Source organism: Astyanax mexicanus, chromosome 15 (genome assembly GCF_023375975.1).
Source record: "Astyanax mexicanus isolate ESR-SI-001 chromosome 15, AstMex3_surface, whole genome shotgun sequence".
NCBI lineage: Eukaryota > Metazoa > Chordata > Actinopteri > Characiformes > Acestrorhamphidae > Astyanax > Astyanax mexicanus.
The window spans coordinates 40,312,624-40,331,296 of NC_064422.1; the positions used below are offsets into that span (position 1 = coordinate 40,312,624).

Genomic DNA, 18,673 nt, shown 5'->3' on the forward strand with positions numbered 1-18,673 from the left:
GTGCGCAGACACTCACTATATGCAGATCAGTTGTGTCTCACCTCTATTAGAGGCTCACTGCTCAGCCCAATCAGCTCTTCCTACACCTAAACCCATACATCATCTAGTGCCTAATTTTTAGCATTTTTTTAAATAGAGTAATCTAAAATCAGTGTAAAGTTTAAAGTTACAGTTTAAGGTGTAGTTTCCCAGACAGGGCTAATTGAGCAGACACAGCTGACAGTCTTGAGAAGAACAGATTTAACTGTGCAAAGGCGAGGATGATGTTTGTGTATACTTTGGTGCGTGGACACTCACAATATGCAAATCAGTTGATCAATACACCTGTACACCTGTACTCTGTGACGTGACAATAAAAATATCTCGACTTTTGAATAATACCGCTCCCTTGGTGATGTCCAACCATCAAGACACACCTCTATCTCAGCACTATCAGCTCTCCTTTCTGCCCCGCCCCTAAACCCATACATCATCTAGTGCACCTCCCAAACTACTCCTCCTAATTTGTAGCATTTTTCAAGTAGAGTCAGCTAAAATCAGGGGGTTTAGTTAGTCACTTTAAGGGATAGTTTTGCAGACCGGGATAATTGAGCTTAATGTCTTTACAGATCAAAATTACATAATTACATTTTAAAGTTTCACTTTTGTTGTTAGTTAAATAATGATTTTAGTAATAAACAAAACCTGAGCATCACACAATACACACAATTTATTCAAACTCATTCAAACACTAGTTACTAATCCAACAATTAGACCAACTCTCTCACACACACACACACACACAACATTCCCGCGCGCGCCTTTGTGTATGCTTGTGCTGGCGCGCGCGCGTGCGTGCTTATATGTGTGTCCACACACTCCCCCATCCGGCCCAGGCTGGACGCGGCGCGGCTTAACCCAGCTGACGTGTTTTTGCGCATTTCCTGCCCAGGCGCAGCGCGGGAGGAGGGAGGCAGGGAAAGAGAAAGAGAGAGAGAGAGAGAGAGAGAGAGAGAGAGAGAGAGAGAGAGAGAGAGAGAGAGAGAGAGAGAGAGAGAAAGGCTACAGGAAGCGAGTGAGTGAGTGACAGAGTGAGCGAGCGCAGCTCCAGCCCCACTGCGCGCTCGGATACGGGCGGCTCAAAGAGCGCGGACGGATCCTGCTGCTATCCGCAGCTCACGATACATACACGCAAAACGCGCGCGCGCTCGCTCTTGCACGCGCGGCACGCACGCGCATAAACACACAAGGCTAGACCAGCCACACACGGCTTAAGGCTGCCAGAGAAGGAGGAGGAGGAGGATTGCCCAGACCGATGGCTGCTGCGCGTTCATGAGGCTCGCCCACTGGAAGACCTTCACGTTCATACTGGGATAATTCAGGCAACTGGGATCAGTCGTTTTCCAGCTTCTCCTGATTTCCACGTTTTTCCACGCGCTTTTCGCGCTTGGGAGTAACGTTATTCCCTGCGCTCGCGCTCTCGAGACTGATCAGTCTGGGCTCTGCCAGAAGGGGAGGATTCCTGTCCAGCTGATCACAACAACAACAAACGAGGAGCATCAAAGAAGAACAGCCAGCGTCTTCTGCTAATGATGATGATATTCTGCTGATCTTCTGCTGCTTTGATCTTTCGAGCTTCAGGATTTCGCACCTGACCTGTAGATATATTGTCTAGTCTAGCCTATATTGGTCCAGTCTCTCCACGTATGTCATAGGAACCAGAAGAAGAGACAGAACAAGAACCAGACGCATCTATTGACCTGACCAGATTGCAGACCAGCAATCCATCCACCTTCTTCCATTCTTCCATTCATCCATTCATTCATCTATCTATTAATTTATCAATCTATCTACATGCATCGCTCCACACTGCTGCTGCCACCGCCATCCTAACCACCGCCACCACCGACCCTGCCCCGACGGTACCAACTGCCATGTGAACCCTCCGCATTATCCGACGCTCTGTGGGTGCAACCAGTTGCATTCGGCCCCCGTCTTCATCATCATCAGCAGCATCATCATCACCACCATCAGCATCATCATGGTGGTCTACAACGGCTTGCTAAAGATCAAGGTGTGCGAGGCGCTCGACCTCAAGCCCACCCCCTGGTCGCTCCGCCACGCCGTCGGCACCCGCACGCAGGGCTTCCTGCTGGACACCTACATCGCCCTGAACGTGGACGACTCTCGCGTGGGCCAGACCTCCACCAAGCAGAAGACCAACAGCCCCGCGTGGAACGACGAGTTCGTCACCGAGGTCTATGACGGCAAGAAGATCGAGCTGTCCGTCTTCCACGACGCGCCCATCGGCTACGATGACTTCGTGGCCAACTGCACCATCCAATTCGAGGACCTGCTGCAGAACGGCAGCCGCCACTTCGAGGACTGGGTATGTACTGCTTTTATGAACAGTATGTAGAAAAAGAAAAGAAAGGGATGGGGGTCAGCCTCACAGAGATACATATACATACACATAGATACATATTTTAAAAATGCAGGTGCTTCAGATGGTTCTTTGGTCAGTGCCAATACCTCCAATCCATTGTCCAGTCTTTGACTGTTTGTGATCATTGGTAGATGCAAGACCGATAAATTATCCAATCAATTATATCAAATGTTTTTTCTAATATCCAGTGATTGCAACTTTTAGTTGTAGTGGTTGGTAATGATCTTAGAATTGTCTGTGCAGAATTCTAGTTCATTTTCAGTGATGTGTCAGAGATGGCCTTAAAGGAGAACTCCGGTGTAGAATGGACTACTATCTAATTTTTATCACGCTTTACTACATCAAAAGTCCAGTTCAGTTTTCAGTCCTGGACTTTGTAATTCTTGGTAGGCGTGCCACTGCATGGGCCAATCAATTACATCAGCTGTTTCCTTATTATCCAGTCATTACAAAATCCAGGACTGGAAACTGGATTCAAGGCCCAGATTGAAGAACCATCTTTTCTATGAGCAAGAAGAACCATCAGCTAATATTAAAATTAAGGTTCTTTACCAATTTGAAGGTTCTCACATTTGTAGACCACTATTACAAACATGGTTCAATATGTAGCCAAACTATATTTGTGCTTCTAACCATTTGAAGCTCCTTTATTTTTAGTATTTAACCACAGGTGGATGGTCTGAAGGCTGTATGTCTGTATGAATGTAAGGTTTGCATTCATGCAGGTTTTGAAACTAGCTTTGATTTCAATCAGTTTCCAATAAAATAATGACAGAAAATGCATGAGCGGATGCTAATATCTGGAAGATGTGAGTTTGTGAGGGTGATAAGATTATTTAAACTGGTGAAGAACCTCTTTCAGGATCAAATGAAGGTTCCTTGGACTGTCTTTGTTATCTTCACACAGCTCAAACATATTACAAATGTTATAATAATTTCTAATTTCTGAAATGGCATCCCACAATGAACTAAATGAAGCAATGTAACATTTGGTAGAAAGTCAGTTTGTGTGTAAGGTCTGCATTCATGATGCTTTTGAATTTAGTTTTGATTTCAGTCAGTTTCCAGGAAGGATGCACCCGTGTGATGATGGGAATTGTAGGCGGATGCTAATATCAGTAATTGTTCATGTACATATGCCATTTTTTAAATAGGTTATTCGCTCAAAGATCCCTCCCAACATCAAATTAAGCTTCTTTAGACCATCTTTGTGTTGTGCTCTTCACATCTATACTACAAATATGGTTGGTTATGGAAACAAATCAGGTTCTTCAATGGAATAATTAAAAAAGCAATTTTAAAAAGAGATTTTTATACTAAATAGACTCAGAAAGATGATTTCAGACATGTGTCCAGGAAATATGCACCTAACCTGTGTTTGGTGATTTAAGGCCATGGAAAAATGGAGTTGCTCGGCCATGGAAACTCTCCATTTCATGGAGCTCTTTAGACTCTACAGTTCTTGATCTAATCTGAAGCAACATGACATTTGGAGGTGTTTAGTGATGTAGTGACTCTGCAGAAAGTTGGTTCCTCTGTGCACTATGCTCCTCAGCATCTGTTGCTTTTGTTTCCAGTCGCTTCCACTGTCTTATAATATCACTGACAGTTGGCTGTGGAATATTTAGTAGTGCATAGTGAAATTTCACGGCTGGACTTGTTGCAAAGGTGTTGCGTCCTATAACAGTACCACAGTGCTGGAGTTCACTGAGCTCCTGAGAGCCTGAGACCCATCCTTTACTAATGTTTATAGAAGCAGTCTGCATACCTGTATTAATTGGAAATATTGTATATATGATGGTGATCATATCTGTATTTATTTATGAACATAAGTCTTTACTCTTAAAATGATTGATCCTTTTCCTGGTCCAGGGGATTTATTCTATGTCAGGCCCAATCAGATTTTTGGCATATCTAGATAGTATCCAGATTGATTTTTGATAATCTGGACAGCTACAGGGGCTGGACAATGAAACTGAAACACCTGGTTTTAGACCACAATCATTTATTGTCCCGTGGTTTTATGTTTTTTGGATACAATCCGGGTTAGCACCCGAACATCCCTTTCAGACAGCTTCCTCTTACAGCGTCCACAGTTAATCCTGTTGGATGTGGTTGGTTCTTCTTGGTGGTATGCTGATATTACCCTGGATACCGTGGCTATTGATACATCACAAAGACTTGCTGTCTTGGTCACAGGTGCGCCAGCAAGACGTGCACCAACAATTTGTCCTCACATAATGTTGTGTGCATTGCAATATTTTGAGCAGAACTGTGCTCTTACCCTGCTGACTGAACCTTCAAACTCTGCTCTTACCGGTGCAATAATGTGCAATTAATGAAGATTGGCCACCTGGCTGGTCCAATTTAGCCATGAAACCTCCCACAATAAAATGACAGGTGTGTCAATTTCATTGTCCAACCCCTGTAGAAACCACATGAAATCAGATTTTTGCAACATTTAAAGGTAGTTTGAAATGAGATTATATTCTGGACACTTTGGGCAAAATCAAATCAGATTTCACCTCATATTTTTCATTACTCACAACACAATCAACAATGACCTCATTGAATCCAAAATGACAGAGATATAAGAAGAGGGTCCAAGAAGAGCATCTAAGGTCAGTTTTACTGATGCTAAGTTACATATAAGCTTACATATAAACACATGTGTATATATATGGCAGTACTGGTGGGGTGACAAGTCCTGCTGGAAAATGAAATCTGCATCTGAAAATCAGTGATAATCACCAAACTAAACTGGTCTGGACACCAGACCTCTTCTTTCAAGACTGGAACTGATGGTCCCTGTGATAAAATAACCTCATTTGATTGGCTGCCAGGTCCTGGAAGACCCCCTGCTCTGCACAATGTAGTGGTTTCCTGCTTTTACACCCCCCATTAGCTAAGACAGGGCTTGTCCATTAGCTGATTATCTGGATCAGGTGTGTCGGGGGCAGGGTTAGCACTAAAATGATTCAAAGCAGACCTGCAGACATTTTTCCAGGACCAGGGTTGCGAATCACTGCCCTACAAAACCTTTAACTCACCAACTGAGTTTTTTTTTATGTAGACAAGTTGCAATCAGTGATATCAGTTGAATTTTCTGACTTGTTGAGGGTAAAATATAAATTTATATTAAAAAAGAAAATAAGGTGTAATTCTACTAAACTTAATATACTTAAAAATAAATAGATTTTAGTTAATTTTCCAATTTTATAGTTTTTATTCTGCCCTTCAAAATGTGAAAAAAAAAAATTAAATTAGTCTTTACATGTTTTTATGATTTTCTCCCCAACTGGTGGGAGTTCATCTGTGTGGGAGTTCCCATGACTTTTGGCATGCACGTATACAGGGGTTGGACAATGAAACTGAAACACCTGTCATTTTAGTGTGGGAGGTTTCATGGCTAAATTGGAGCAGCCTGGTGGCCAATCTTCATTAATTGCACATTATTGCACCAGTAAGAGCAGAGTGTGAAGGTTCAATTAGCAGGGTAAGAGCACAGTTCTGCTCAAAATACTGCAATGCACACAACATTATGGGAGACATACCAGAGTTCAAAAGAGGACAAATTGTTGATGCAGGTCTTGCTGGAGCATCTGTGACCAAGACAGCAAGTCTTTGTGATGCATCAAGAGCCACGGTATCCAGGGTAATGTCAGCATACCACCAAGAAGAACCAACCACATCCAACAGGATTAACTGTGGACGCTGTAAGAGGAAGCTGTCTGAAAGGGATGTTCGGGTGCTTACCCGGATTGTATCCAATAAAAAAACAGAAACCACGGCTGATCAAATCACAGCAGAATTCAATGTGCACCTCAACTCTACCTCAACTCTAGCTGATGATGTAGTTCAGATGGACTGCAGGTTCAGAATGAGGAACTGCATAGAAGTGAATTGGTGGTAGAGGATGGGTGTGTAGTTGAAGAGTGACTCTGCACACAGTGCATCTCAGTCAGGCGTCTATGTAGCGCTGATCCGATTGTGAAGATGGCAGTTTGCCATTCACTCTCGCTTGGAGTGTGTCCTCATGGCAAAAAATGGGTTAGAACCTGCTGAGCACAGAAAGTACAGATTATATATATATATCCATAGTACACATACAGCATTTGAAATGGACATATAGTACAACCCCAATACAAAAATAGTTGGAAATTATGTAAAATGTAATATAAACAAAACTAGAATACAGTCTTGGCCTGTCACAGTAATTACGTTATCAACTAATCGAACAATAAATCGACATGACCAGAATAATATTTGATAATGGTGATCTCATATGTTGTGTTTATTTGTATGTTTATTCATATAAATAACAGTGAATAACAATATTTTAGCCAGTCATGCTTAATGACCAATCAGTGCTTCAATAACTGTTACGCCATACACACAGACAGTGTGCACAGACTGCAGTAGCTGAAGAATAACTATCATTAATTAGAATTTTGTCATATTTAAAAGTCTACAATTGCTTTTTTATGCTCTTCTATTAACATTATTTCAACTGCATTTAAATAGCCTTAAAATTAGAATAATACCATTTATCAGAATAATTTCTATGATGATATGTCGTCCACAAACTTTTTTTATTGTGACAGACCTAAATGCAATGATTTGCACTTCTCATAGAATCATATTTTCAGAAAATAATCTCATAGAATTTGTGAGAGAGCAATATAAAGCTTAAAAAAAATTGAGATAATCTAGATCTGTAACGATAAATTCAGTATTCAGCTTATCATCCAGTAATTGTTATGAGCTCAACCATTTTTGCAGGCCTTAATATTGCCCATTGTGTTTATTGATTTTGTTATTTAGTAGAAATGCACAAAATAAATAATAATCAAACTAAGTTAAACATATGAAGCTATTCATAATTGTTTATTTAACATTATACATTGGACATTTTTCACATACCAGCTGGTTGTGATGTAGTCACCTCATCAATTGTCTTTGTTTTATATATTAAAAAATATTGTGCTATTTTTTGGCCAAGCAATTTTGGTTGCTGAATATTTGATGCATCTATTTTTTTCTATTCATGATATATAAACATTTTTATATTACCATTGCAATGTCTAAATAGTCTTAATTAGCTATCAAAACTTTGTTTGAGGTGAGCTGTGTAGAGTGTAATTGCACGACTAGCCTATTATATACAATATATGGACATAATAAGTCAGAAATTAGCGTATGTTTGTGTGGTGTTGGGATCTAAAGCTCACGTGCTAAGCTAAAGCCTCCAGTACAGATACACACAGTATCAGACAGCTCAGTACAGCTGTTTCTGACTAACTAACCTACTAACTAGCCTATTAGCTTACTAATTATTGTTAGTTAACAGGCTAAACACTACAAGGCTAACTGCTAACCAGTGGAATGCTAACCACTGACAGGCTAAATGCTAGAAGGCAGGTCATCAATAATGTCATTGTTTGATATTAATTATTTGGTCTTGTGTGTTTTTTTTTTATAATGCTTGAACAGCCTGTTAACATAAATGAATCAGTATTAGGGTTGGGTGGTTTTCCACTTTTTTTTATATTGTCATTATGTGTCAAAAATTTACTGCAGTATATGGTATTACAAGGGACAAATACAAGCTATAGCCTCCAGTAGAGATACACAGACTATCAGACAGCTCAGTACAGCTGTTTCTGACTAAGCAACTGACTAACTAGCCTGTTAGCTTACTGGTTATTCTTAGCTAACAGGCTATACACTAGAAGGCTAACTGTTAACAGGCTAACTGATGAAATGACAACCACTGATAGGCTAAACGCTAGAAGGCTAACTGCTAATAGGCTTAACATTAGAATGAATACGGCTAACAGGCTAACCTCTGGAACTGGATAATCTAGCCGGGATGTTGACTTTGTTTTAAAACATTCATCCTACTTTAATTCTTTTATTCATTTAAACATAGGATATTATTTCAGTGTGCATATTTGTTAATTGATTTTTAAAATACTTTAATTGCATTGTTGTATGGTTTAATGTCTTCATTAATATAATAGCAGCATGAAACAGAATACCATAATTAAAAAAGTTTATTGCAATAATTTCTCAAAAATACAGTTTATATCAAAAACAGTTCAAACTAAATGAGTATCGTAATTGTGACTGATCTAATTCTGATAGCATGCTGTTTGGAACATTGTATCTAATCTTAGCACAGCATTGTCTCACTATCAGTATGCTGTAAATTGTGAGCTATTGTTAAATCCTGGTGATAACTGCTCTGGGCTCGTGTTACAGTGGTTTGAGGGTGCAGGCGATAGAGGGGATATATAGCGTGTGGTATGAGATGGACCACGTTTGCGGTATAAGCATGGCTGGAATGATGAGGCGCTGCGGTGTTATGTAATCTAAGCCCAGCCGAGGGGCTGCAGTGAGGAGCTGGTGCTCTGGTGTTGTGGTGTTCTGGCGTTAGACACAGAGGGAAAGGTCAGAGTTTATTGATCATGTTCTGTATTGGTAAGGCTTCCCCCTCTCTGCGTTGGCAGCTCTCGCTTTGCAAATGTGTAAAAGTGAGAGAGAGAGAGAGAGAGAGAGAGAGAGAGAGAGAGAGCGAGGGGAGAAAATCAATCTCATCTCAGCACTCCCCCGTCGTTCCTGTCCACTAACACAGCTCCGTCAGCCCAGCATCTCCATCACTGCCTGCCTGCCTGACTTTCACACGTTTGATTAAGACTGCTTCCTGTAGGGATTGAGACTGCATGTATAGTGACGTGAAAAATATTTACCCCTTACAGATTTTTTTCCCCCGCATTTTTGTCATACTAACATTTTTCTTAACTTTAATATCAGACAAAGATAACCCGAGTAAATAATAAAAAGCACTTTATAAATGAGGATTTCATTTTTTTAAGGGAAAAAAAAAACTATCCAAACCAATCTAGCCCTTTGTGAAAAAAGTGTTTGAGTTCAGTTTCACTACTTACCACATCCGGAGTGGCCGGTCGACCAAAATTACTCCAAAAGGGTATGAACAACTCATCCAGGAGGAAAAAAGAACATGAATGAACCAGTATTAGGATTGGGTGGTATCCAGTTTTTTCATACCTAGGTTTACTGCTAACAGGCTAACCCATGAAATGATAACCACTGACACACTAAATGCTAGAAGGCTAACTGCTAACAGGCTAACCTGTTGGATTTTTTTCCCGCATTTTTGTCATAGTAAAATTTTTCTTAACTGTAATATCAGACAAAGATAACCCGAGTAAATATAAAAAGAACTTTTTAAATGATGTTGATTTTATTTATTAAGGGAAAAAATATCCAAACCAACCCAGCACTTTGTGAAAAAGTGTTTGCCCCCCCAATAAATTGATTTGAAACTGTGATTAATTATTTTTGGAAAGCTGAGTTCAATTTCACTAATAACCACAACTGGAGTGACCAAAAGGGCATGGACAACTCATCCAGGAGGTCACAAAAGAACCCAGAACAACATAAAAAAAAAACTTTTATAATGTCCAATAGAGACAACATACACTGTGAAAGACAACAGCAACAGTAAAACTGTACTGTGTACGTGTGTGTGTGTCATGGGAGGCATAAATTATCGGTCATGTTCATTTATTGTACGATAAATCAATAATGTAATTATCACTCCAGGCCTAACATTAATGATTTTTGCTGACCTGATTATTTTTACCTTGTTAACATAAATTATATAGTATACTATATGTTTTCTTTATTTAGGATATATTTAAATATTCTAATTCTAATGTCAGGATATTTATAATAAGTAAAAGTTAATGATGTTTTTAAAAGGTTGTAGATGCATTATTATGATATTATTTTAGAACTTTATCACTGGCAAAAATAAATAAATAAAATGACAATAATATAATTTTTTTTAAATATCTATATATTTTTTGGTCACTTATTGTTCTTGGTAACCTTTAATTTCCTTCTAGATAACATTATAATCTAACATTCTTATAATCTATATTCTAACTATAACTAACTATAAGTTTAACTCAAATGAAAACGCTGTTTTAAACACTGTTTTAAAGGTGACATACTGGCTCAATCACTGTAATGGGTTCTTCTTCCTAAGAAAATACATAATGGAAAATGTCAATATCAGCACTAGAGATTTTGAGCTCCAGGCTGAAGTGCCTGGTTGCCAGATAACTCTAAATTACCCTTGGCTGTGCTTACTTAAAAGTGTGCTGAAGTTGAAGCCTGCAGCATATTTGATGCTGAACCATAAATGAGCATTTTTGATGGGAGACAGTAAAGAGCAGTCAGTCCTTCAAACAAGGCAGATTTGTCAGTGTTAGTCAGCTGCCAGCGCTGGAGCCAAGTTCTCCATAGCCAGGATAAACAGTGTAGGTGGTGGTGGGCCAGCACGCCCATACATTTGGCCAGTGGTGAATGCGGCTAGACGTCTACAGTCCAAACCCACACTGCTCAACACTGAGAGCTCCTCACATGCAGCGCACATCGACACGCCCACACATCACATGAACGCTCAGGTAGATCCAGCACTGGGTGAGGTTTATAAAATTCACTGTTACAGTAGTGTCTTGGCACGTCACATAAACTAAACATTAACTAGATAAAACTATTTACTATTTTAAATGTCGTTTTAAATTATTTTAAATGTTGTTTTATTGAAGTCTTGCAAAATTATATTTTGCAATTCTGTATCGAGTCTTAAAAACACAGTATTTTACCTCTTTTTTAATTAATAGCTTACATGTAAAGATTGGTGTCAGAAGTGGTTCATTTAGTGTTCTGTTTAAACCCAGCTCACTACATGGCAATGCTGATTCCACTGTCCTCTTTGGGATAAAAAGTAAACTTTTATTATTAGGCTACGTTCACATTACCAGGTTGAAGTGACTCAATCAGATTTTTTCAAATCAGATTTGAGCCACTTTCATATGTGGTCCCAAATCGGATACTTATCCGATCCATGGACATGCAACATGAAAGTGAACATCAAATCTGAATTCATGCGTCTCTTGGTACAGCTGTGTAGCTATAGCTGCAAAAAAAACAGCAAAAGCAAACCACCTGACCTTTTTTTTTCTCCTCCTCGACCTGAGCATGAACTTCAGACCAGCTGTTTACTGTTTCTCCACTCCAGCAAAAGATGCTCCACATATGAGCTGCTAACAAACGTATTAACTTCCCTTTATAAAGCTACGAGTCTCTCGTCTCTCTAATATGAGGTTTTTTTGTTGTTGGTGAAGACGGAGACGTTTATACATGTATCAATGTGAACATGCGAGGCGGTGTTTCAGGGACAGATTCGTTCACATTACACACAGATACAGATCACTTACATTTGTGAATGTAAACTGTCAAGATTCTGCCAAATCAGATCTGAGCAATGTGGCTTATAATGTGAACGTAGCTTTAGATGCACTATCAATGAATGTCTATTTTCAGGTCTATCTTTATACATAAGGTGCACCAGATTATAAGGCACATTAAGCGACACTAGTAAGGATACCTACGTTGAAGTGAGCAAGGGTGTTGCCATGCCCATGAATTTAAACCCAAGACCCCTGTGCTGGGAATCGAACATGCTAACCACTAAGCCACCTTGTTGCTTGCTAGGACTGCAATGATTAGTCGATATAATCGACAATGTCGATTATTTAAATTTGTCGACTACAAATTTCATTGTAGACTAATCGTTAATTTGTAACAGTACCGCATTACACAAAGTGCTGGGGACAGAAGAATCTGGGTCTGTCTTGTTTCCAAAAGTGCCCAAACAAAAGTGGTTTTTAAATCTCATGTTCAGCTGTTTTTCTGTTGTTTTTAGAGATGTAAGACATGGCAGAAATAATCGTTGACTAATCGACTAATCGAAAAAAAAAAAAAGATCATCAGATTAGTTGACTACCAAAATAATCATTACGTCAGTACTCTTCACATTTAAACAACATGTGGACATTTAAATGCCTTTTAAATCTCATGTTCAGCAGTTTTTCTGTTGTTTTTAGAGATGGAGGACATGGCAGAAATAATCGTTGACTAATCGACTAATCGGTAAAAAAAAAAAAAAAAAAAAAAAAACGATCATCAGATTAGTCGACTACCAAAATAATCATTTTACAAACTACAGAACTGAACACTTTCAGTGAATTAGCCGTGCCAGTTTCCTCCTATAACTTAAAGGGCATGTGAGTGCTTTGTAAAGACCTGGCGCCCTGTCCAAGGGCTATTCCTGCCTCACGCCCACTGATTCTTGGTAGGCCCTGGACCTGCTGTGACCTTGACCAGGAAGAAGCATTTATATTTGCATCTCTGGCATTTGGCTGACGCTGTTCCTCAGAGTGACTCATATAAGAACTGTGTTACACAGGTAGACCAACCAGTGCAGTGTTGGGAGACGTGTTAATGAATTGATACTGGTGTAGCATGGTGGGATTGTCCAGCCTGGAAATGGAACCTCATTCTGTCACAGAAAAGCCGGTGTTTTTAACCAGTAGACACCACAAACTGGAGAAGCATAGAGTGGTAGATACTCTACAGTGGGTGAACAATAAACCAGCTTTTGCACATGTGAGCATTTTATAAGATAGAATGTACAGTGCTTGCAACATCCATAAAAAACGAGTGCAAACAGCTGTAACGACTGTACTGTTTCATTTAGAGGTGGGACAGTATATTGATATTCTGATATATCATATATATCATATATTTTTTAAATGATTGTATCATATCTATACGTGATGTCAAATATTAATATTTTTATTGAAACATGTTTAGCTGTTTTAAACTCTCCTGCCTTCCTGTTTATTTACATATCTTTCTTAGCACATAGCTCTTCACCCGTGTCTTCAGTGCTCCCACCAGTGTTAATTTTTAGCTCCGCCCCCTCATTACTTGTCCCCTGGTGTTACCTGTACCCTCTAAGCGCATTTATACCCCAGCGTTTTTCAGTTTCCTTTGTGCGTTCTCGTGTCGGTTCTGGTTGTGTTTGGTTCTTTTGTGTTCTCAGAGTTTTCTGTTTAAGGTTTAAGGTCTTTTGTTTGTTTGATTCTTTGTTTTTTAATATATTACTCACATTTCCACATTTAGTATTTAGTAATTAGTTGGGGTTAGGGATGCAAATTATCGATTAATTCGTTAATCATTAGTTGATTGATCTTATCGATCGACTTTCGATTAATTGATAAGCGGCGTTTTTACCTGAATTTTAGTGTTTCAATAGGGCCTTTAAAAATACCAGCTAAATAGTTAAAACACTGAGCTCAAAAAGTATATATTATATTATGATAATTATATTGTATTATATTATATTATATATTCCTCAAGTAATTATGCATTAGGAAAAGAAAGCAGACTTTTTATGGTATAAGAAAATACATTCTTTAATTTAAAAAAAGAAATAAATTAAGGACTGGCTCAGTTTTTGCGTTTTTGTACCATTAGACATATTAAAAAAAAAAAAAAAGAATAGAAGAAATTAAATAGAGAGCCAAACAGATTATTATTGAGCCTATAGATTATGAAGAAACTGCATCCAGGCTATTAATTAGGAAATCCTCAACAATCCTCAATGCAATGAGATCCTGAAACCCTGTACCGTCAACTGTCTTGATCATGCTGCATATCCTCTCTGTAATGTCCTCCGCCCTTCTCTCATCACACGCTCGCGCTCTCAGTGAAACTGTGACGGCGTTCAAATGATAACTGAGTGAGCTAGTGGAACTGTTGTATTTCAATACCGCATTACACAGAGAACATTTGACTTCTTTGCCTAAATTAACAATGTTGAAATGGTCCCACACCGCACTTATTTTCGCCCGCTTCATTTTGTTTTCAACCCTGGTCTCTCGCGAGTCGTGTTCACCTCTCGTTCTCACGCTCTGTTCAAGTTACTACAGTAGCGCCCTCTAGCGATTAATCCCGAGTAATACATTTTGTTCGAGCAACCTCTTGATCGACAATTAATCTAAAGTCGATTAATCATTTGCATCCCTAGTTGGGGTGTCATGAAATATCGAAATCGATCGAAATTATGTCATGGTCTCGAGCATCGAAGTCAAAAAGAGGATCCACGATCCCTCCCGCAAATGGCGCAGTGCGCTACGCACTATGCAAATGACGCAGCGAACTACGCAAATGGCGCAGCATGCTACGCAAATGGCGCAGCATGCTACGCAAATGGCACAACCCACTGTAGCTCAAAGAGCAGCCCTTGCTGTAATAAAAATCGAATCTAATCGAATCGTGACCCTAAAATCGGAATTAAAATTGAATCAAGGATTTAGAGAATCGGGACCCCCCCTAGTAATTAGTATTTTTATTCTCTTCAGTAACACAGATGCTTTGAAAGATCATAGAGAACTGTCTTGCAATGCAGTGTATTGTATATGGTATTGCAGAATCATTTAGTTAGTTATATATGATGGGCAATGTATTATGATATCATATCGTATGGTGAGATGCTCTGTGAATCTCACCCTTAGTGAAAAAACTCTCTTGGCCTAAATGTCCATTGAAACTTCAAAGCAGTTGTTTCTGAGAAACAGGAAGTTGACGGTGTTGTGTCATATTCGGTGCTTTACTACTTCTCTGTTGCTGTTTTTTCTAGCCTCACAGACACAACACAAACACACATGCTGATGGTAGATGTTGCAATGCTACAGGGGTTTCCACTCTTGCTGTAGACTGGATTGTGAATTTGATGTTTCTCAGTCTGTGGGCTGTTCACACCACTGTGTGAGTTGCATGAGTTGCATGAAAAGCTCTATGCTTTGTCTAACTCCGGGTCGCGGGTGGGTTATAAGCAGCACATGTCTGCCGTCTCTGCAGAGTCCAGCCGTGGGGGTAATTGGAGCTGGGTTGCCATGTCTTTTGTGGATGTGTCTCAGACACCATCAAGACTTGGCCTGCTGTCTTTTTCATGCGAGGCAGGAAGGACTTAAATAATTCACAGGCCTTCCATCAGCTGCTTTCTGGAGCTCTCCAGCCTTCGGTCCACTTCCACGGCGGCCGCCGCGTAGTTCTGCTACGCTCCCTTGCGTCTGATTTTATCAGCACTGAGAGTTTCTTATCTAGAAGCCTATTAGTTTCCTTACTTACTTTCAATGCCTTTAGCATGGAGTCATATATAGTGTATAGGGGCAGTTGGAGAGGGGCAGGGTGGGAGTGCTTTAGTGAAGAAGATGCTTCTGCTGGGAAAGAGAAGATCACCCATCTTTTACTGGTACCACCCACTAGGGGTGGGCAATATTATATCGTATACAATATATCGTGACACAGAAATATCATGATATTAAAAATCCATATCGTGATAATAGGGCTGTTCTGTCTTAAAAGTAGTCTATTATTTACTGTGAAGCTTTAGGTGTATTTATTGTATAATTGTTTTAGTTTGCAGTTTATATGCATGCACTAAATATTCTGCAATATTATTTGCTGCATTATATTATTTTATGCTATATTATTTATTTTGCAACATTATGATTAGACTGTTATACTATTAAACTATATTCCTGAAATTAATGAATTATTTTAGTTTTCCTATATCGCCAAGTATATCGTTATCGCAAAAATACCCTGAAATATCGTGATATTATTTTAGAGCCATATCGCCCACCCCTACCACCCACTATATCACACAATAATGCAACCAAATAATATATATTTTTTTTATTTAGATGACTAGTTGGGATTTAAATGCTCTTTAACCCCCTTTAACACGTGTTTTAAGTTAGGTAGCACCCAGTGCTGTTTCTGTTTCAGTTTATTTTTTACTGTTCGCTCGCTTACTTCCATCGATGCTTGTCTTCTATTATACCTGGCAACCTGGGATGTGGAACTAGCACTGGGGAATAGGAAGTGCAAATATGACATAATCAGTCCAATAGAGAGTCCAAAGAACATAAGCAGCTGAGTCTTTTAAAATAAACAAATGTGCAAAAGAAATAATACTGAATATACAGCTCTGGAAAAAAAAAATAAGAGAGCACTTAAAAATGATGAGTTTCTTTGATTTTACCAAATTGAAAACCTTTAGAATATAATCAAGAGGAAGATGGATGATCACAAGCCATCAAACCATTTTTGCATCAGGAGTGTAAAGCATAAAGTTATCCAAAAGCAGTGTGTAAGACTGGTGGAGGAGAACGTGATGCCAAGATGCTTGAAAACTGATGCTTGAAAGATGATTAAAAATCAGGGTTATTCCACCAAATATTGATTTATGAATATGAACTTGTTTTCTTTGCATTATTTGTGGTCTGAAAGCTCTGCATCTTTTTTGTTATTTCAGCCATTTCTCATTTTCTTTGTATTTGGAATTTGGGAGAAATGTTATCTGTAGTTTGTAGAATAAAACAATGTTCATTGTACTCTAACATTTACCTATGAATGGCAAAATCAGATAAACTGATTCAGAAACTGAAGTGGTCTCTTAGTTTATTTCCAGAGCTGTATGTTCCTCTATATTCAACATTTCTATAACAACTATTTATAAAAAAATATGAACATGCAAGATGTTATGCTGGCATGGTTTACTGTTAAATTTAATAAAGTCTTCAGAGTGCCCGTGAGTCACTGGAGAGCTTTATTTGCAGTGTTTGCGGTCTGATTAAGCATGCTAATCACCATTGGGAAAAAGATATTCCTTAGTCCCGAAGACAGTAAGGTGAACAGGTGGCTTCAGGGGTAAGTTCAGACAACACTCCAGATGGTGGTGGCTATGCAGAGAGTGAGATATGACTTTAATACTATATATAATATAATCTACTGTTATGTTAATATTGAACAAACATATACCATTTATTTTGTTGCAGTAGAGTATTCTTATAATGAATACGATATTTTTTTTATATCACCAAGAAAATCGATATTGCAAACATACCCTGAAATATTGTGATACTTTTTAAGGGACATATCGCCGACCCCCACCGCTCACTATCTTTATTTCTTTGTTTGGTTCATTCTCTCGTCTTCCTACTATTGTCCTCTGTCTGCTGTCCTTCTACCTCTCTCTCCCGAGCTTCCTTCCTGTGTATTATCCATTTTTTATTTTTGCAGATTTACACAACTTCTACATTTTATAATTTCCAGGACTTTGGGCTGATTTATCTCTCGGCTCGTCATGATGAGCTGCTGGTCTGCAGTGGAATGCTGATGCAGCGTTTCAGGCTGGGTGTTGCTGTAGCTACAGATAAAGGCATTACTGATGGAGAGCTGCTGCTGGACTGATGCTCCTCTGTATCACTGCACAACAGCGTGGTCAATGAGTCTTCAGACCATCTTTTTTTGCTGGTTACCATGGGCAACGGATGTCACTACAGCTCTTGAAAAAATAAGAGACCACTTAAAAATGATGGGTTTCTTTGATTTTACCAAGTTGAAAACCTCTGAAATATAATCAAGAGGAAAATGGATGATCACAAGCCATCAAACCAAGCTGAACTGCTTGAATTTTTGCACCAGGAGTAAAGGCATGAAGTTATCCAAAAGCAGTGTGTAAGACTTGTGGAGGAGAACATACCAAGTAGGGCTGCAACGATTAGTCGATTTAATCGATTACAAATTTCATTGTCGACTAATTGTTAATTTGTAACAGTACCACATTAAACAAAGTGCTGGGGACAAAAGCGCAATGGGAGACTTTAGTTTGTGTCTCCAAAAGTGCCCAAACACAACAGATTACTTATTAAATCACTAAATATCAGTAATTTCCATGTTTAAACAACATTCAGATATTTAAATGCCATTTAAACCTCCTGTTCTGTTGTTTCTAGCGTTTTTAAAGATGGCAGTAATAATCGATGACTTATAGACTAATCGAAAAAATAATCGTCAGATTAGTTAACCACCAAAATAGTCATTAGTTGCAGCCCTAATACCAAGTTGCATGAAAACTGTGATTAAAAACCAGGGTTATTCCATCAAATATTGATTTCTGAACTCTTAGAACTTCATGAATATGAACTTGTTTTCTATGAATTATTTGAGGTCTGAAAGCTGTTTGGATGCTCCTCCCATATTGTGACATCACAATAAGGAAACCTCTCACCTGTCAACCACCACCAGGGCCCCACCGACTAGATCAGTTGAAGAGATGCCATTTCAGTAACTTTGGTTGATTACCTCAAAAAGTACACTGCAGGAAAAGCCAGCAGACTTTGTCTGAGGGAGGGATCTGTAACTACTGTCCGTGGCAAGTCAGCAAATGAAGGAGATCAGCTTAATTAAAGATGAAGGCATCAGCTTAATTGCATAAAAGTGACAGAGCCCTTA

General features: G+C 39.0%; 1 protein-coding gene across 1 annotated transcript in view; it reads left to right on the top strand.

Annotated features, from left to right (window-relative positions):
- The first annotated feature begins 1,025 nt into the window (after nucleotides 1–1,025).
- The window catches only part of prkcea (protein kinase C, epsilon a), a 152,450-nt gene continuing 134,802 nt past the window's right edge, over nucleotides 1,026–18,673 (top strand). Inside the window, exon 1 of the mRNA XM_022670334.2 lies at nucleotides 1,026–2,368. Within this exon, the coding sequence (XP_022526055.2) occupies nucleotides 2,021–2,368 (348 nt within the window). The 5' untranslated portion in view covers nucleotides 1,026–2,020. The remainder of the gene's footprint in view (nucleotides 2,369–18,673) is intronic.